Source organism: Hyperoodon ampullatus (assembly GCF_949752795.1).
Source record: "Hyperoodon ampullatus genome assembly, chromosome: 2".
NCBI lineage: Eukaryota > Metazoa > Chordata > Mammalia > Artiodactyla > Ziphiidae > Hyperoodon > Hyperoodon ampullatus.
In genome coordinates, this window is record NC_136915.1 from 113,844,455 (window position 1) to 113,863,284 (window position 18,830).

The following is an 18,830-nucleotide window of genomic DNA, read 5'->3' on the forward strand; positions in this document are numbered from 1 at the left end:
GGATGAAGATGGAGGGAGGGATGATGATGGAGGGAGGGATGAAGATGGAGGGAGGGATGATGATGGAGGGAGGGATGAAGATGGAGGGAGGGATGATGATGGAGGGAGGGATGATGATGGAGGGGGGAATGAAGATGAAGTGGGGGGATGAAGATAAAGGAGGATGAGGATAAAGATGTCTTGGCATTTAGGCTGGAAAACTATCTGATGAAGGGATGAAAGGAATCTACTTTAAGTTCTTGGACAAAGAAGGGACACAAGACACTTGGTATCTGAGAATGATTCTTCTAGCAGCTACATGTAAGACTGATTAAAGAAGACAGGCCCCAGACAGTGAGAACCTCTAGAAAGTTTGCAGGTACCCAAGGAGAAGCAATGGAGAGACTTGAATGCTGAACTATGGGGTTTGGACTTAATTTGCAGCCTATCTTCTGTGGACTTATTGGCTTTGCTGTGGACATGGGTCTCTAAAGTCCTCCTTTCTTTGCTTAAACTAGAGTTCCTGAGCTGCTCAGCTGCCCTCGGGACCATGGCCCATCCTATTCATATGTGGGTGGATTCCGAGGAAAAGAGATCAGAACTCAAAGTGGAATTAAATAAAAGCAACCAGTAATGTGTCTCTCTTTTAAAGTTGAGGTTTGATTTACTGCTTTATTTTTCTCTAAATTCTCTTTATGTTCTTGTGGGTTTCTTTTTCATTCACCATTTAAAATCCCTTGGTGCTAACTATGTGTGCTGAGGAGAGGAGAAGCAGATCTTGAGGATGTTATTCATTCATCGTTTGTCAGACTTTGATGATCTCCCCTCTGACAGGGGCTATTGAAGATCTGGAGATGAATCGGACATGCACCCTGCTCTCCCGTGGCTTGGAGCATCATCATGGAGATAAGACACGCATGCAACTCACCAAGCAGGAAGTGATGAGTGAGAGAGCAGGGCTGGTGATTCAGGACTGTGGGAGTGGAGAGGAGGGAAAAATTGTTTCCAAATCTATTCACAATTTTAGAGTGGTTTACACTTGTCACAAACTCACATACTAATCTCATGATATTTTTTGCAATAGAGAATTTTTTGGAGAAAAGAGTCCCATGTTTTTCCTTAAAGGCTAAGGAGGAAAAGGTGTAGGTATTTTTTTAGGGTTATTATAGTTATTAATTTATCATTAGCGTGTGTGGACTATGGTTTTTTTCACTTTTTACTATTATGAAATAAATGACAGATATGGAAGATTGTACAATTGGGTAAAGACGGTAGATGAAACACACATGTTACTTTTGCTCTCTCTTCACATCCCTCTACAACTAACAGTTTTAGTTTCCTGCTTTTAAAAATAAGCAGACAGCCAGGAATCCCCAGACATTTGAGGAAAGTCTCAAACATTAAAGACACAGACCAAATCAGTCAATTAAACAAACAAAGAAAAAAGACTCTGGATCAAATACTGACCATTAACAGAGAAGAACTCTTGAAACAAATCCTGTAGTTAACATCTTAAGAGAGATAAAACAAGATATTGGACCCATGGGACAAGAATGGCATGCTATACCAAAAAAGTCCTCCCACGGGGCTGGAAAATAAATTGAGGAAGTTTCCCAAAAGACAGTGAAAGAGATGAAAATACGAGAAAATTAGTGAATCAATCTACCAATTCAAATACCAAGAGTCTCAGAAAGAGAGAACTGGAAAAAAAGAAGGAGGAGGAGAAAAAAGGAAAAGAAGGAAAGAAGTAATCATTAAAGACACCATTAAAAAATTTCCCAGAGCGGAAGGACACACGTTTCTAGATTAAGGGCCCACTGTTCCTAGCACAGTGGATGGAAATAGACTCACAGCAAGGCACATTATTGTGAAATTTTAGAACACCAGGGGGAAAAGAGAAGATGCTATGGAGCTTCCAGGGAGACAGAGAGAGAGGTCAAACACAAGAATCAGAAGTCAGAGTGACTCTGGACTTTTTCACAGCAACACTGGAAGCTAGAAGGCCATGGAATAAAGGCTTCAAAATTCTGAAGGAAAATTATCTCCAAACCAGAATTCCAAACCAGCCAAGGCTCTCAAAGATTTGCCTCCTTTGCACCCTTTCTCATGAGGCTACAGGAGGGTGTGCGTCACCAGAACAAAGGAGTAAACCCAGAAGGAGGAAGCCCTGAGATGGAGGAAACTGGGGATCCACAGAGGAGAGAGGCCTGGGGTGATGGCACCAGGAGGTCCTTGGGTGACGGCCACGCACCAGGCATGGAGGGCAACCCGTCCAGACTGGAGCAGGTCAGACAGCTCTGGAAGGTATTTCTCCAAGAAGATGAAATTGATAGAAAACCTCCAGTGCCTAAACATCCTGAGGAGAAATTTAGACAACTGTCAGAGTCTAGAATTGAGTTAGTGATAAATACACAGCAAACTAAGCAAATGAACAAACATGGTAATTAACCAGGAGAAACAAAAAGTTATGCAGGGAAGGAAAAGCTATCATCCTTTACTACAAGGCTCAGCTCTGAATAGAGTCAAATTAGTGTTGGCTGAGTAATGTAAACACCGATTACTGATCTAACCAAAAACGTGATATAATGATGAAACGAGGATGGGGGGACGGGAAGAGTTGGAGGGGAGGAAAAGGAACTAAATCCTCATCTTCCGCTGTGGGAAGGGGATAGATGATGCCTAAACCAAAGCACTGAAAAGCAGCAATACAGTGTGTTACGAAGAGACATGGAGGAAAAGGTTAAAATTAATTAGCAAAAGAAGGTAAAAGCACTACCCGTGGGGAGGCATAAATGGGAAAAACTGGTGGAGGACAGCAAATACCACAGAACAATTGACTCTAAATGTATGCAGGTATAACTTCCATAATATCAAACACAAAACTAAACCTAAGAGAAAAAGACCACAAATATATATAACATAAAATTAAGTTACAAAGCATAAAAGTAAGCATTCCTGAACTCACTGTCCTGTTGAAACCACTTGTGCATTTTCTCCATTCTCAGCCTCCCATGTCCCCCCAGAGATCATCAACATCCTGAATTTCATGTCTGTGTTCTTGTTTTTCTTCACAGTGCTTCTCTTTTTAAAAATATTTTAATTCTTTAATTTAATTGAAGTATAGTTGATTTACAATGTTGTGTTAGTTTCAGGTTTACAGCAAAGTGATTCAGTTATATATATATATATATTTTTTTTTTTCAGATTCTTTTCCCTTACAGGTTATTACAAAATACTGAATAGACTTCCCTGCACTATATAGTACGTCCTTGTTGGTTATCTACTTTATATATAGAAGTGTGTATATGTTAATCTCAAACTCCTCACAGTGCTTCTACCTAGCTATGTATACCTACCTAAACAATATATAATTTAGTTTTGCCTATTTCAGAATTTTATAAAAATGAAATCGTACCATAAGAGTGTGATAGGCAGCCTCTAAAATGACCCCCGGTATTCTCCCTCTTCCTGGGGTATTCACACACTTTTGTAATCCCCTCCTTTTAAGTGTGGGCTGGACCTAGTAACTTGTTTCTAAGGAATAGAATATGGCAGAATATGGCTATCACTTCTAAGCTTGGGTTATAGGAAGACTGTGGCTTCTGTCTGGGAGATCTCTACCTTGTTCTCTTTTGAATTGCTCTCCCTTGGGAGAAGCCACCCGAGTGGTGAGTGAACTTGGGAGCAGGAACCCCTTAAGTCAAGCCTTAAGGTGAGACCACAGGCCTGAACTACAATCTCATGAGACCGCTTGAGCCAGAGGTACCCATTTAAGCTGTCCCTGAATTCCTGATGCATAGCAACTGTGAGATAGCAGATGTTTGTTGTTTTAAGCTGCTAAATTACAGGGCAATTTGTTACACAGCAGTAGATAACTAATACAATGAACTCTTCTCTGAATTGCTTTTTTCCACTCAACATATATGTTGATATATGTGACTATAGTGTATTCTCATTCCTGTACTGTGCTTCATCATATGAACATACCATTATTTATTCATTCACCTATTGATGGACATTTGAGTGGTTTCTAGGTTTTTCCTCTAATGAGCAATACTGCTACAAACATTCTTAATCATAGTTCCTGGTTGTGTTAGAGTCTTAGGACACATAGCTAAGAGTGGATTTACGGTTTGTAAGGCATGTACATATTTAACTTCCTTTGAAAATGTCAAGTTATTTTCCAAAACGGCAGCACCATTAGGTTTCTACCAGCAGTGAATACATGTTCCTGTTGCTCTATGTCTTTATCAACACATCGTCATCTGACTTTAATTTTTGCCAAACCAGTGGGCAAACTGGTATCTCATCATGCTTTTACTTTACATTTTCCTGATAAAAGCTGTGTATCCTTTTATATGTTTATTGGTCATTTGTGTTTCCTCTTCTGTGAGGTACCATTCATGACTTTTGCTTATTTTTCTATTGGTTTGTTTTTCTTTTTCTAATTCATTATAAGAGTTCTTTATATAATTCTAGATAAGAACTTTGTCTTATCTAGACAGTTTATGTATTGCAAATATCTTCTCCCAGTTTGTGCCAGGTCTTTTTATTTGCTTTATAGTATTTTTAATGAACAGAAGTTTTAAATTTTACTATAGCTGAATTTATCATCCTTTTCATTTATAATTAGCAACTTGTATAATTTTTTAAAGAAATCCTTTCCTATCTGCGGTTATAAGACTTTCTTTTAAATGTTTCTAAATGTGGCCTTTCACATTTAAGTCTTCAATTCACCTGGAATTGATTTTGTGTGTGGTGTGAGGTAGGGATACAACTTCATCTTTTTTCATATGGATAACCAATTATCCCAGGTCCACTTAACAAGTAGTTCATCCTTTCTCCCACTGAGAATGCTACCTCTGTGATATAGATTATATGTGAAAGTGAAACAATTTCTGGGTTCTCTATTCTGTTCCATTGGCCTATTTGTCCAACCCTGGAGTTACATTATACTCCTCTTTGTAACCTTTTCTGGGTACCTTCTCAGAGCCTAAGGCATGAAAGGTGCTCAGTAAATATTTGTGGAATGAATATGGCCTACTTGTTGCTTTTCCTGTCCCTTTGTGAAAGCGATGTTTGCTTTAGTAATTCAGTGACTCATGTTAAGGTGACTTCAGCTGTTCTCTTTGGCAGATAAACTTTTGTCAAAGTGGCTGCCAAATTCCTTGGGCTTGAAGTTGGTTCTCACTATTCATAAGGACTCAGCTTCTTGACAGTAGCTGTGACCTAGCTCTTTTCATATGGATCTTAGTGATTTAATGGCTCTAGCCATTTGTCCTGGGTCTGGTTTGTTTGTTGGGAATTTTCAGGAATCAAGCCAAGTGGATTCTTTGTCTTCACCTTCCAGTCATTCCCCAGCTTCACACAGTCAGATCCCAGGCCCCACTGAGCTGTGGAACCCGTGCTTGCTCAGTTCTCCAGTGAAAAACCCAACATGTACCTGACTCGACCCTTTGGTGGCCTTGGATCCTATTGGTGCCTCCCTCCTCAGAACAGTCCTCTTGGCATCCTCAGTGGCTTGCTCTCCTGCCTTCCTCCTGCCCTGACCATCCTTCTTGGCTTCTTCTGGCCTCCTCTTCAGTGTTGCTGTGCTCCAAGCTTGCTTCACACCTTTCTTGCTTCTCTCATGCCTGCCACTGTCCTCGCTGTTCCCTTCTAAATAACCCTTCAAGAAGCAGCTCAAAGCCTACCCTGACCCACCCAGCCAATGTGGGCTCTCTGTCTCTAACCCCACACCACTCAGCTTCTGCACTTTCCATTTGATGCCTACACACTGTCTTTGGTAGGAGACCACCGGTGTGGACCATGGTTAGGTGTCATGGTGGACTACCTATGTTTGAATCTGGGTTTTGCTCCTTAGTATCTACATGACCTTGTCCTCAGTTTTCCTATCTGTAAAAGGGGATAATACTTGTACCAGCTCACACAGAGTTACCTTTAGGGTTAAATGAGCTAATATTTCTAAACCATTAGAACAGTGCCTGGCACATAGACACACTAAAAAATGTTGGCTATTGTGCTGTTACAATCTAGTGTGTATAAGCCTGGCCTTGTCATAGCAGACAAGATGCAGGATCTGGAGCTGAAGAACGGCCTTTCATGCCCTAATGGCTTTGTGACCTTGAACAAATTACTGTCTCAGGATCTGTTTCCTCTTTACTGAATCAGGGTATGATAATGTCTGCCCTGACCATCTCACAAGGCTGTGGTGAGGAGTGAAATACTTGTTGAATGTATGAATGAATGATCCCATTTTGTCTTTAGCACAAGCCAGCAGGACAAGGTCAGAGGGACAGGGGCTGTTATCCCAATTTTATAATAAAACAATGAGAAGCTCAAGAGACTAACTGGCCTCCCTAACTTCTCAGAGCAAATGAGTGAAAAAACTGGGCCAGAAACCCATCTTTTTTCTGATTCTAGAAATGGCTGCAGTGAGCAGGACCCAGGGTGGGGCGGGGTGGCAGCATCTGTGGGCCTGGGCAGATGCCAGCCTGTCCTAGCAATGCGGAGCTCCTGCTTGGTCCCTGCCAGTAGGACAATGGCCAGGGGACTGTGTGTGACTGGCGAATGAGTACCAGCTGGGATCAGGGGGCCTGAGATGCTCTTCCCAAGGGAAGACATTTTCATGGAGTCCTGGGTTTTACTCCCATCCCTACCTCTACTTTTGTCTTGGTTGCCAATATAATCAACTCCTAATTATCAAGGGCCCTCATCATGCAAGGGCATGTGATTCCAGCGTTGGGGAGAAAATCACCATTTCTTAAGCATATTATGAGCCTTAGTTTAGGAGGACTTGAGAAATGCTTGAGGTATATGAAAGAGTACCACTGAAATTCAAAGTTAGCTGAGGAATAAATGGCTTATTACAGTGACTTTAGAGCTACTCCGTTATTCCAGCTACAAGTGAATTCACATAAAGACCAAAAAAAAAAAAAAATTCTTTCTTTTCTTAAAAACAGTCTCCCTCATAAACATCTTAAAATATAAAATAAATGGCCCTGGAGGCCCAGGGCTAACCACCAGCCTACTGGACCACATGTCTGATGACACACGCATCCACGAAGTCACTCCCTCATCTGCCTCATTCCTATAGCCAGTGTTCTATTTTTTACAAGTTGGCTTTGAATTTAGGAAAATAAGGACATTTCCCTCCACCAGGTAATTCAAGGCAACAGCGCTGAATCTTTCCAAGGCAAACCTAAATCTAGTCTCTTGTTTCCAGCCCCAAGAACTAACAGCATGGGTGCAAAGCCTCTGGTTATTTTTAAAAGGGGAGAAAACCACCACCACCAAAACAGACAACTCCAACAAACAACCAGACAGAAGCAGCTCATCCCCTTTCTGTGACTACGGTGGGTGTGCCTTTTTCTCTCAGAGGTGGTGGCATGCATGCCTCCTCTGGCAGTTTTCCTTGGAGACTTTTGCCAAATGTGGGAGAGTCGGGACATCTGGCTGGTGTCACACATCTGGATGCAACCTCTCTACAGGGAAGTCTGAACAAGAATGCCAGCTCAGCTTTTCTTGGGGTGTCTTTGTCTTCTCTTGGGTCTCTCCCTCCCTTTGTTAGGCTAAGAAGTTTTGTTCAATTCCCCACTTCGCAAATGGATACAGCATTTGAGGGAGGCCAGCTGCCATTCCTTCCACGGTCTGTTTTCTTCACAAAGAGGAGCGCTGTCAACCTCTTTGAATGGTTATTAAATTAAAAACCAGATGGCTCATCTGGCAAACCTTTCTGAGTCAGTTTCACTATTTGCAATGTTTTCTTTCTTCTTATTAAAAAATATTTCCATGTTTCCTCATTTGGAAATGTTTAATAAATGCATGAAAGTGGAGAAAAACAATATGTTTGGAATAAGCACTGTTCCCATGGGAAACATGTCTTCCACGGTCTTTGGAGGTGGCGTGGCGGAGTGGGGATGGGGGCTCAGATCCCAACGCTGCCACCTGTTAGCTGCGTGGCCTGGGTAAGGTGCTCACCTCTCCATGTCTTGGGCTTTCTTTCTGTAAAACAAAATGTAAAACCTCTCTCATGGGATCATGTAGGTGGTTAAATGAGATAACAAATATAAGACCCCGTGCAGTGCCTGGCAGTTATTGGGGGCTCACTACATGAACTCATTCAGTCAGCAACTGTGAGCGGGCCCCTACTATGCGTCAGACTTGGCACCTACTTCAGGGAACTTACAGTCCAGTGAAGGAGGCTGACACCAAGCAACGCCGAAAGCTGAAAAAGGCTGAGTTAGAAGTGAGATGCATGCCAAGAGGCAGCATGGGGTGCCCTAAGCAGGGACCTCCTCTGAGGATGCAACCTTTACACAGAGCCACCCAGGACGAGCAGGGATGAGGCTGGAGCACAGGGGTGGGCCGGGGTGGAGGTGCTCCAGGTGGAGGGACTGCCCTGGAGAAGGCTGGGGGAACTGGGAGGACGTGGCTGGAGAGGCAGGGCGGATGAAGGATGCTCTCTCCGAGCGCCAGCACTGGGCTTTGATGAGAAGAGCTGCTGGCACTGTTGGCCTCCCTGGCACCGGCTCCCTGGGCCCTTGTTTCCCTTCCTCTCCCCGCTCCGTCTGTCTTTCCATTGCCGATCTGTCTTCTCTCTCATCCTTCTTTCTCTCGTTCCCTCCTTTGAAACACCCCCCTCCCCGCCCCCCTCTATGTCTCCTCTTTCATTCCCCTTCACCGGCTCAGTCTCTTTCTCATCCTCTCCTCGTGAGCAAAGCCCCGCCTCGAGGAGAGGCGGGGGCTTCTGTCTCCAACCAAGGGGTTGACAATTCCCGTGGGGACACCAGTCTTTCTTGGCCTCAGGTTGGTTTTGCTTATCCAGCAAACTTGTATTCTGCACCTACTGGGTGGCCAGATACCAATGGCATGAGATGAAAGAGCCCAGGGTCCCTGCTCCAGGAACCCCTCCCCTGCCCGCCTGCAGAGTCAGACTCCCGGGATGGGAAGTGGGCAGGGCTGTACCAGGAGCAGTACCCACGTGCTTGTCCGACCGTATGCCTACTCGTGGTTTCAGCTGCCACCCCCAGGCCTCTGAGACCAGCCCAAACCTCCCCTCTGAGCTTCGGACCCGTGGACCCACCTACCAACACGGGGCATATCCGGGGGGACAGCAGGTAAATTACGTTCAGCTTATCCTGAGCCCTGCTCATTACCTGCCCCCTGCCTTGTGCCCGGATTCCCTCCAAACCCATCCTCTTCCTCCTGCATCTCCTATCTGTGGGCAATACCACCACCCAGCCGCGCCAGGACACTGGGCATTGTTCTCGAACTTCCTCCACTGTCACCCCACATCCAGTGAGTCTGCGTGTCAATTTGGGCTCCTCTAGTTCTCCCCCCCCCTTTTTTTTTGTCCGCACCATGCGGCACGCGGGATCTTAGTTCCCGACCGGGGATGGAACCCGTGTCCCCTGCAGCGGGAACGTGGAGTCTTCACCACTGGACCGACAGGGAAGCCCCTCCTCTAGTTCTTTCAGACCTGCCCCTCACTCATCATCCCCGCCACCACCTCCCTGGTGGAAGTGGCATCCTATCACATGTCCATCATGGCAGCCGTCTCCCAACCGGTCTCCTTAACTCATGGTCATCACTGTGTTCCCCTCACACATTGCAGCCAGGGAAACCTTTCCAAAACAGAGGACTTTCCCCCACTCAAAACCCACTAGTGGCTCCCACTGGCCTAGGGTAGGGGCATGGGGTGTTCCTCAGCCTCAGCGTGGAGACACACAAACAATCCATCCAGGACTAAGAGTGGTTGAAGAGTTGACATCTGTGAAGGATTTACGAGATAGTTTCAAGGTTACCCCTATGATAACATCACTCTCTCAGTCTTATGTTCTGATTTGCTTTCTCCAGTGGAAAGGAAGGGCTAGGACTCCGGCTAGGCTGGTGGAAATGATTTATAAGCTGGGGCACACCCACAGCAGAAGTCAGGTATCTCAATACCATCTCTCCTGCGTCACTAGAATAAAGGGAAAAAGTAAATAAACAAGGTTGGGAACTGTTGGCTGTGATAAAGGATTAAGTCCAAACTCTTTAGACTGGCCTGGCCCCTGCCTACCTCTCTAACCTTGAGTGCAGCTGCGACCTCTCACTGACACCCCCTGGCAAGCAACTGCTTATTCTCTCTCCCACCCTGTGCTCCCCCACCTCCAAGCTCTGCTTGTGCTGGTCCCTCTGGCTGGAGTCCCCTCAGGCCCAGAAGATCACCTCCTCCAGAAAGCCTTCCTGGATCAAGCACCCTCTGCAGAGCACCCTTAGCCTCAGGGTCCTCTCTGTCACCTCCTACTGCAGGATCTAATCATGTGCTTGCTCCTGGGGCTTGCCCTTCCGCATGGCCCAGTGCCAGTCCTGGGGCCCTGGCACTTGGAGGAAGCTCTGAGAATCCACTGAAGGGGGTAGTGAGTGAACAAAGGTCCAGGGGATGTGACTTTCAAACTTGGTCTCATCTCACTCCCCTCCATGAGCCTCTGCTTTCTCACAGCTTCTGCCTTTGGTTTTCATTCAGTTGCACCCTCCTGGGGCCTCAGTCTTCAGCCTGGGAGCTTTTTCTCTCCTGGTTGAGCCTTTTCCTGACATTAGTTACAGAGTGTGATTTGGAAGCAAAGGGGCTTCACAGCTCTTGGTGTTTTATACACAAGAATACCAGTGGTTGGGACTCTTGCCAAATATTTCCTCAGAGAACTTAGAGATGATCTATTTCTCATCTCATTTTATTTCTGGGACTAACTCTATGAGGTGGGTAGGACTGGATATATAGCCCTATTTTAAAAGATAACAATCAGGGCTTCCCTGTTGGCATAGTGGTAAAGAAGCTGCCTGCCAATGCAGGGGACATGGGTTCGAGCCCTGGTCCGGGAAGATCCCACATGCCACGGAGCAACTAAACCTGTGCGCCACAACTACTGAGTCTGCTCCCTAGAGCCCACGAGCCACAACTATTGAGCCCACTTGCCACAACTACTGAAGCCCACACGCCTAGAGCCCGTGCTCCGCAACAAGAGAAGCCACTGCAATGAGAAGCCTGCGCACTGCAACGAAGAGTAGCCCCCGCTCACCCCACAACTAGAGAAAGCCAGCACACAGCAACCAAGTCCCAACACAGCCAAAAAAATAAATTAAAAAAATTTAAAAAGATAACAATCATCATCAGCATTTGTCAAGTGCCAGCCATGTGGGCCAAACCTTTGTGTGCATTATCTTATTTAATCCTCACAATAACAAGATTTGCAATTGTCATTTCCTGTTTTCTTGAGTTGGAAACTCAGGCTCAGCCAGATTAGGGAACTTGCACAAAATAAACATTTACCAAGTGGCAGAGCCTAAGTGTGAGCCTGGGTCTGGTGTATTCCTCAGCCCCATCTTTGACCATATTATGCCTTTGAGGAAGTGAAGACCCAGTGAGGTTGATGGGAGAGATTACTGGGGATGCTCCCTTTCTCAGGCATCTGATCCTGGATGTGTATTACAATGAGCCAGCTTCACAAGGGAGTGAGCCAGAGCCAGGGTTGCCCTGTTCAGCACCGTAGGTTGTGTGCTGTGCAACTCCAGGGAGTGCCATTCGTGGAGCCGTCAATGCGAATAGCGCCCCCTGGAGGGCAGTGCCGCGTAGGCAGTGGTCCCGGCTAGAGCCTCAAAGGAAAGAAGGGTGTCTTTCTCCTCTCAGTTATGCTTTCCAAAGAGAATTAAAGGCAGGCAGCTGCCCAGGCGCACAAATGTTGAGGAGGGCACAGAGCTGCGGTCTCAGCTGGGCATCATTAGTGTGGGAGGGAGGGGACCGCTCTGTGACCAAGAACAAAGAGAAACAGACTGGAAGAAATACGCTGGGAAGGAGTTTTCTTGTTACTGTTTCCCAGAGCAGTGGGGATTCCAGGGCAGGACATGGGAGCTCTGGCTGGACAGCTTCCCCTGCCACTGAGAAGAGGGGGGTGCCAAAGAGGTGAGTAGGAAGAAGTCTAACTCAGCAGAGACAACCACCCCCATCTGGGGAATATGGCTGCAGCGCTCCGGGGGCTGCAGGATCTCTCTGACCACAAGTAGCCTGCATGTGGAGGGCAGTTGCCTCTAACCTCTAACCTCTTTCCACATGCCTGGGCATCCAGATGGCATTCCTTGGATTTCTGGGGGTGGACTTTGGCCACTTGAAGAGTGACAAAGTCTCGGGCAGGGTCTCAGGGGCTGGTCCAGGCTCACCTGTCCCATAGCCAAACCACCCAGACCTTGGCTTATATGATTAACTGGAAGGTCCTGGAACACATCAGAAAGAAAGTTAGTTCTGAAAGCTCAGGACTGTGTGGAGAAGGGAATGGAGACACCCAGCACCTGCACCCCTCCAAGCGGGGGTTTCTTGCTAGAGGAACTTCTAAATCTCCGCAGCTGGCATGCCCCAAGATCTACAAGAGCAGCAGCTGGAAGGAAAGGCTCGTGTGCTGGGGCCTCCCTGCTCATATCTGTGGCCCCAGGAGCAGAATGAAGGGATGCAGCTGGGGAAAGACAGCCTGCAGCATCCAAACTCCTTTTTTCTGCCTCTTGAACTGAGAGATTCTTGCTGGGGAAAGAGAAGGAGCAAGACACAGGGGAGATGACCCATCTGGACGTTTCCTCTCATTTTCAGGACATGAAGAGGATGGTATAAATCCCCTGCACAGCAGCGGTCTCCTCATGAGCTCCGTCTGCTCCTCTGAGAAATGAGGGGGCCTGGTCCCCAGCCCCATGCAACTGTAACCCCCCAAACAGGACAGAGAGCTGGCCAGGTAGGGGAGTGGTCAGTGACCAAGAACACAGAAACAGGATGGAAGAAATACCCTGGGAGCACGTCTGTTGCTTTAAGGGGCCATATTTGTAAATACACAGATTCTCAGAGACTTACCCTAAATTGACCTGATGGTGACAAGTGTCCTTAGGAACACAGTGTGGCTGTGCTGAGGGGTTTTGCCTACAGAATGGCATTCTCCTAAGGAGCATTAACCAGAGGCCTAGGACTCCTCTGGGCTTTTCTAGGGAGGGGAGAGAACAGCCATTGACATAACATCAAAGACCTGGGCAGGAGGTGCTTTGCCTGTTGGGTAGGCTTTGTCTCTGGGAGTCACTGAGTCTTGGGGCTACCTTTAGCCAGACAAACCTCATTCTTTTCAGGCGAGGAAATGGAGGCCAGAGAGGAGCATGCTGGGCCCAAGTCCATCGTACTTCTCATCACTGCGCTGCCTCTTCCTACTCTACCAGCACCAGTCATGTCAGCCTGGGATGGTCAGTCCCAGGAGAAAGACCCTCAACAGGGAGCTTAGATTCTCTCCAACTTGTGTGACGTTGGACAAGTCGCTTCCCCTCTCTGGACCTTGGTTTCTTCATGTAAAACGTGAGGATTTTTCCAGTTCTTAGGTAGGTGTTTCTATGACGACACTCTACCATCACCCACACCTACACACCCTCACTCAACCTCCACCCGGTCTCTGGTGAGCATTTGGCTGGGCTGACTGCAGACACAGAAGCCAGTCATCTTCACAGACAGGGGGCCTTTTACATCCCATGGGGAACAAGATGAAGAGTTCTGCTCAAGTGGAAACCACCTAGCAGCCTCCACCCAGAGCCAGCCAGCCACCCCTTGGGCAGCTGCAGCAGGTGGCCACCAAGTTACACAGAACCTCTGACGGCTCCTAACCAAGACTTTTGACCAGTGAACACCTGTGATTCCTGAAACAGAACAGGAGAGGGTGAGTTAGTGTGCCAGCTATTATAAAAGAGTCAGAATGGCTACACTCGGAGTCACCTGAGTCTGCCTGCCTGTCTCTCTACCCCCTCTTCCTCCCCAGCCAGCCTGGAGAGGCCCCTGGAGCCTCCTCCATCCCAGCACCCCAGCCCTGGCTCTGTTTTCCAGGATGCAGCCATCACAGAAGATGCTTGTTACATGTTGCCAGGCAACAAAATGCTGCCTGAAAACTACAACCCACCTCTGACACTTCATAGGGCTGGAAACCGCAGATGAGAGGAGCCTGCCAGAACAAAGGAGAAGCGTCAGGAGGGAACACGTCGGAGCTGAGCAATTGCAGAAGCAAAACGAAAGAGCCCAGACAGTTGTATAAATTACCAAACAGCAAACAGATGGGGAGGAAAAACTGACTCACTGAAATGAGGGAGACAGAGAGAGAAGGTGACGTGGAGGAGAGCCCTCCGCAGGTCAAGTCCTCGAAAGGCCTCCTTTATTTTATTTTTGGTCAAATCTGTCATGATTAGAGTTGAGGTTGTTGATAAGGAGGATGATGGTAATGATACTGATGATGATTCCTTAGGCAAATACTTATCTATCGGCTTTTACTTTGATGAGTGATTTTATTAAACACTCTCAAGCAATGGCACGATTTTCCATAGACTTTCCAGGAAATAACAATTATTCCCTAAAACAAAGATCTTCGCAGCCATTATCATCACCCCCTTGCCCAAATACAGGATGATTCACTTGTTAGCTTAAGTGACCTTGGGCTCTGGAATCTCAAGCACTGAGTAGATCCGGGAGAGCCAGGCCCAGGAGATGCCCAGGCTGGAAGGCTCCCGGGCCGCCAAGGGGACCTCAGAGCGAGGTGCCGGGAGCTCGGCACGGGAGTGTCATGGGTGGAGGACCCTCCCTCTCCAGGCAGGATCTCTGGACCAGCAGTGAGATTCTGCCTCACATACCTCTCAAAGCCTCCATTCCCTAGTTTCTGAAATGGGAAAATTACTCCTGCCCTGCCCACCCCACAGAGTGCTGGCCCCAGAGGAGAAAGTGCATAGACAGAAAAGCTGTGAGCAAGAAGACAGTGTTCCTGACTTATTCAAAAATAATGCCTAACCTCCTACAAGTGCTGGGCATTCTAGAAAACATTCTCTTACAAACTTACCATCTGCTGGGGGAGAGGCAATTAACAAGCAACCTCACACAATGGCGGGTGAGCTACCCCACTGCCCTTGGCTTCAGTTTTTCCATCAGTGAAATGGAGATAACATCACACAAGATTCTTGTGAGGGTTAAATGGGATGATGAATGCAAGAAACCAGTACTTAACAAATGACGGCTCTCTTTCTCCTTCCTCAGGCTTGAGGTCATCCTTAACTAGGCTTTTGAGACCCTGGCTCAGTCTCACCAGCCCTCCAGCTTTGCCTAATTTGGCCGCAGCAACAGTCTGGCAACCTCAGGAGGGTATAGTCTTATTTCTGACATAATGAAAAGCCTCAAGACACATTTACTCCCTAAATAAAATCCACAGTTTAAATTATAAACAAGAACGAAACAAATTAAGAATGTTGGTAACTAAGTGAGAGCAATTTCATATGCTAAACTTGACAAAATAATTACAAAGCTACTCCCCAGTTAACTGTATTCACATTTACTTAACTCTGTAAGTTTGACAATACAGCTGTTTACTTTATTAATTTTGACATATACTTTCTCAGAAAATGCCTAGCCAGTCTCCAACCCCGCCTGCCCCGGCCCCCCGAAAACTGACATCATGGCATTTGAGGATGATGGGCCGTTTCTACCTGTACCCACTAACAGGAAGTGGCTTCCCACGAAAAATCGCTGTTTTTCTACAGCACCAATCACAATTTCCATCTAGGTACCAGATAGCATGCCCTCAAACAAATTATAAATTGTCCTCAGAGCGCCAACTGAAAGAAAAATTAAATTCACTTTGCACATTTTGCTCTTTCTCCTTTGGCCCCAACACAGTCACACAAGACAACTCCCTAATTTAACAAATATCCCAAGGGCCCTACAGCAGGCAGTCAGGGTCCCGGGGTCCCAGGCCTCTACTGTCCTGTGAGTCAGGGGACAGGACAAATCACCGAGTCTCGTTGAGTCGCTATGTCCTAATCCACTAAATAGGGGGCTCTGGACTCTATTCCACCTGCTCACTTCTTAGGGCCATTGTGAGAAGCAGAAGAGATTAAGTCCTTGATTTTATGTTTTCCTCAGCTTTTCGTTCCCTCTCTTATTTGAATTTCATACTCACCTAGGAAATAGGTAAGACAGGCTTATATTTCCAACCTATGGATCAGAAGAATGAGGCTCAGGAAAGGATCCAGTGTTCCCCAAGAACCAGCTACAATCATAGGCACTTGTCTTATTTAATAGAGGGTAAGTGACTTGCCCAAGGTCACATAGCTGGTGCACTATTAAGCTAGGCTGTGAGCCAGGGTTTTCTGACTTCAGATGTCACCGCTTTCAATTTTGTAGGCAATAAAACCTCACATAGAAATGTGAGGTGTTATTACAATCATTGCTAGTATTACTGAAATTGAACCAAATGGGTTTTATCATGAGTTGACTGTAGAAGGCCTTGGACCCTAAAGCAAGGAATATGGACTTAATCTTCTAAAGGGAGCAATTGCATGTTTTTCAGGGGTAATAGAATGTATCTACTGGTAGTATAATTTGAGGCCAGAGAAGCTACTTCTATAGTCCAGTGTAAGATGACAGGGATCTGTGTCAGTGAGGTAGCAGGAAGAGATGAGTTTGAGAGACATTACAGCATGAGAACCCTAGGGCTTGAGGCCTGAATAAAGGGGTGAATGGGGGTGGGCATAGGCACAAAGATAGTGAATGGTTATGAGCATATGAGAGAGTTATGGCCTGATAGTCCTTCTTCCCTTCTTCATTGTAAAAGAGCCCAGGAATGAGCAATGGCTGCCAATAAAGACTACATTTTTCCAGCCATGTGAGTGACCAATGAACGTGAATGGAAATGACACATGTCACTTCTGGGAAATGTCTTTAGAGAGAAAGAGCACACCTTACTTTGTCCCTTCCTCCCTCCTGCTGGCTAGAAGGTAGATGGGATGGCTGGAACTCTGGCAGCCTTCTTGAACTATGAGGAAGAAGCCATGTACCAAGGCCGGCAGGGCAACAAGGCAGAAGAAGCCTGGGTTCCTAATGCCATGGAGCACCATAACTGCTCTGGAGTGACCCTTTTCCAGTCTTCTTTTGCATAACAAAGAAACTTCTATTTTGCTTAAGCTGCGGTTATTTTGGGTTTCCTGTCACTTGCAGCCAAAAACTAATACTAACTGGAAAATTCCTGAGAAAAAGAAGAGAAAAACAGAGAAGCAGAGAGAAACGAGGGGCAGCATGATGAGTTTGAACAGAGCCTTGATACATGGGACATTCAGTCTTGGCCTAGTACATAGGACGTATCTAAGAACCCTACACTGCCACCACCATCCTTCTAAGTCACCATGTCCTTTGCCCTGGCCTGTGCAATGGCCTCCTAACTCATCCTCCTAGTAGTTTCCTTGCCCACTTCCGATTTATTCTCCACAAAGTTGCCAGAGTGATATTCTTAGAATGAATGGGGTTGTATTACTCTCTGACTTGAAGCTTTCAGAGGCCTCCCACTGCACTTGTCTTCAATCCCTTAACACAGTCCCCGGAGCCCCCTCTGCAGCTCAGGCTCTGCCACAGCCTTGTGCCCGTCCACACTACCCTCCTTCCAGCCACTCCACACACCATGCTCTTCGCCAGCTCAGGGCCTTTGTATGATCTGTTCCCTCTTCTTGGAGAGCTCATCCCCTTGGTCTGTAAATGACTCATTCCTTACCATCCTTCAGGTCTCAGCTGAAACATAACCTCTCTGGAGAGACCTTCCAAGCAGGTCCCGGCTGAGTAGGATTCCTCTCCAACCCCATTACTTAAAAAAAAAAAAAAAAATCATTGCAACCTTGTTTCTTTTAACACCTTCAACAGTATATATCATAGATTTGAAAGTACCTACTTGTGTCTTGAGTTGTTATTGGTCTACATGGTCTTCCCTGGTAGACTATAAGCCCCATGAGGGGAAAAAAATCACGTGTGCTTTACTAAGGTACATTTAATGGCTAAGATACTGCCTAGTGAATAGTAGGGCTCAACAACTATTAACATTATTCCTACTTAGCAAGCCATTCGGAATTGAGCATTACATCTCAGGGAAAAGGCTTGGCTCAACGTTTAGACTTCGGAGGCGAGGATGCATTCTTGTGAGACTGGATGCATTCTCTGGGGGCAAGCATGATAGAGAGATGCCAAAGGGTGGAGAATGTCCTTTAGGAAGCAGTTCTGATGGAGAAAAGAAGGGGATGGGGAAGACCAGCATGAGATGGGTCCAGAGAGCAGAGGATGGAGGGAGTGAGCTCAACACTGGGGCAATCCCTGTTTAAAGATCTGCAAGGGCCTGAAAAACCACTGCTTTTATCAGCAGGAAAACTAAGGCAGAGAATTGGGCTCCCAGGCCAGATCCAGAGCTCCTTGCTAAAGCTGGAAGCAGGATATGAGCCTCTTGACACTTAGAGTCCTAACTAGTTCCCCACTTGACTTAAAACTCTTTGGCCTAAGGCTTCCCTGGTTGCGCAGTGGTTGAGACTCTGCCTGCCGATGCAGGGGACGCGGGTTCATGCCCCGGTCCGGGAAGATCCCACATGCCGCGGAGCGGCTGGGCCCATGAGCCATGGCCGCTGAGCCTGTGCGTCCGGAGCCTGTGCTCCACAACGGGAGAGGCCACGACAGTGAGAGGCCCGCGTACCGCAAAAAAAAACCAAAACCAAAAACAAAAACAAAAAAACCCTTTGGCCTAAATTCAGCTGTGGCTCTGTCAGGTGGCAGGCTGAGTGGGGTGTGGGTGCTGGTCATAGGGCACAGGCTAAGCGGGGCCTCTGCAGTTGTACTGAGGAAATATTAACAACAGCGTATGGGGCTGTAGGTTGGGACTGTCAAAAGCGCCAAACCTAAACAGAGATGTGCCCTGGGTCTCAATCCCTAATTCCCAGGTCATTATGCCTCTTCTGGGAGATGCTTGCTCTTCCCATGGGCCACTCTCAAGCAGCACTAAAAGGAGAATAATGCC

The 18,830-nt window shown here is 46.7% G+C and overlaps 1 protein-coding gene across 2 annotated transcripts in view; it reads right to left on the minus strand.

Annotated features, from left to right (window-relative positions):
- KCNN3 (potassium calcium-activated channel subfamily N member 3) overlaps window positions 1–18,830 on the minus strand; it is a gene marked incomplete at both ends in the record, with an annotated part of 172,457 nt that overhangs the window by 27,787 nt on the left and 125,840 nt on the right. Inside the window, one exon of one of the 2 annotated variants that reach the window (XM_079698149.1) lies at window positions 908–952. The exons of the other annotated variant lie outside the window; for it this stretch is intronic. Coding sequence (XP_079554275.1) covers window positions 908–952 — 45 coding nt within the window. The remainder of the gene's footprint in view (window positions 1–907; window positions 953–18,830) is intronic. 2 annotated transcript variants of the gene reach the window in all.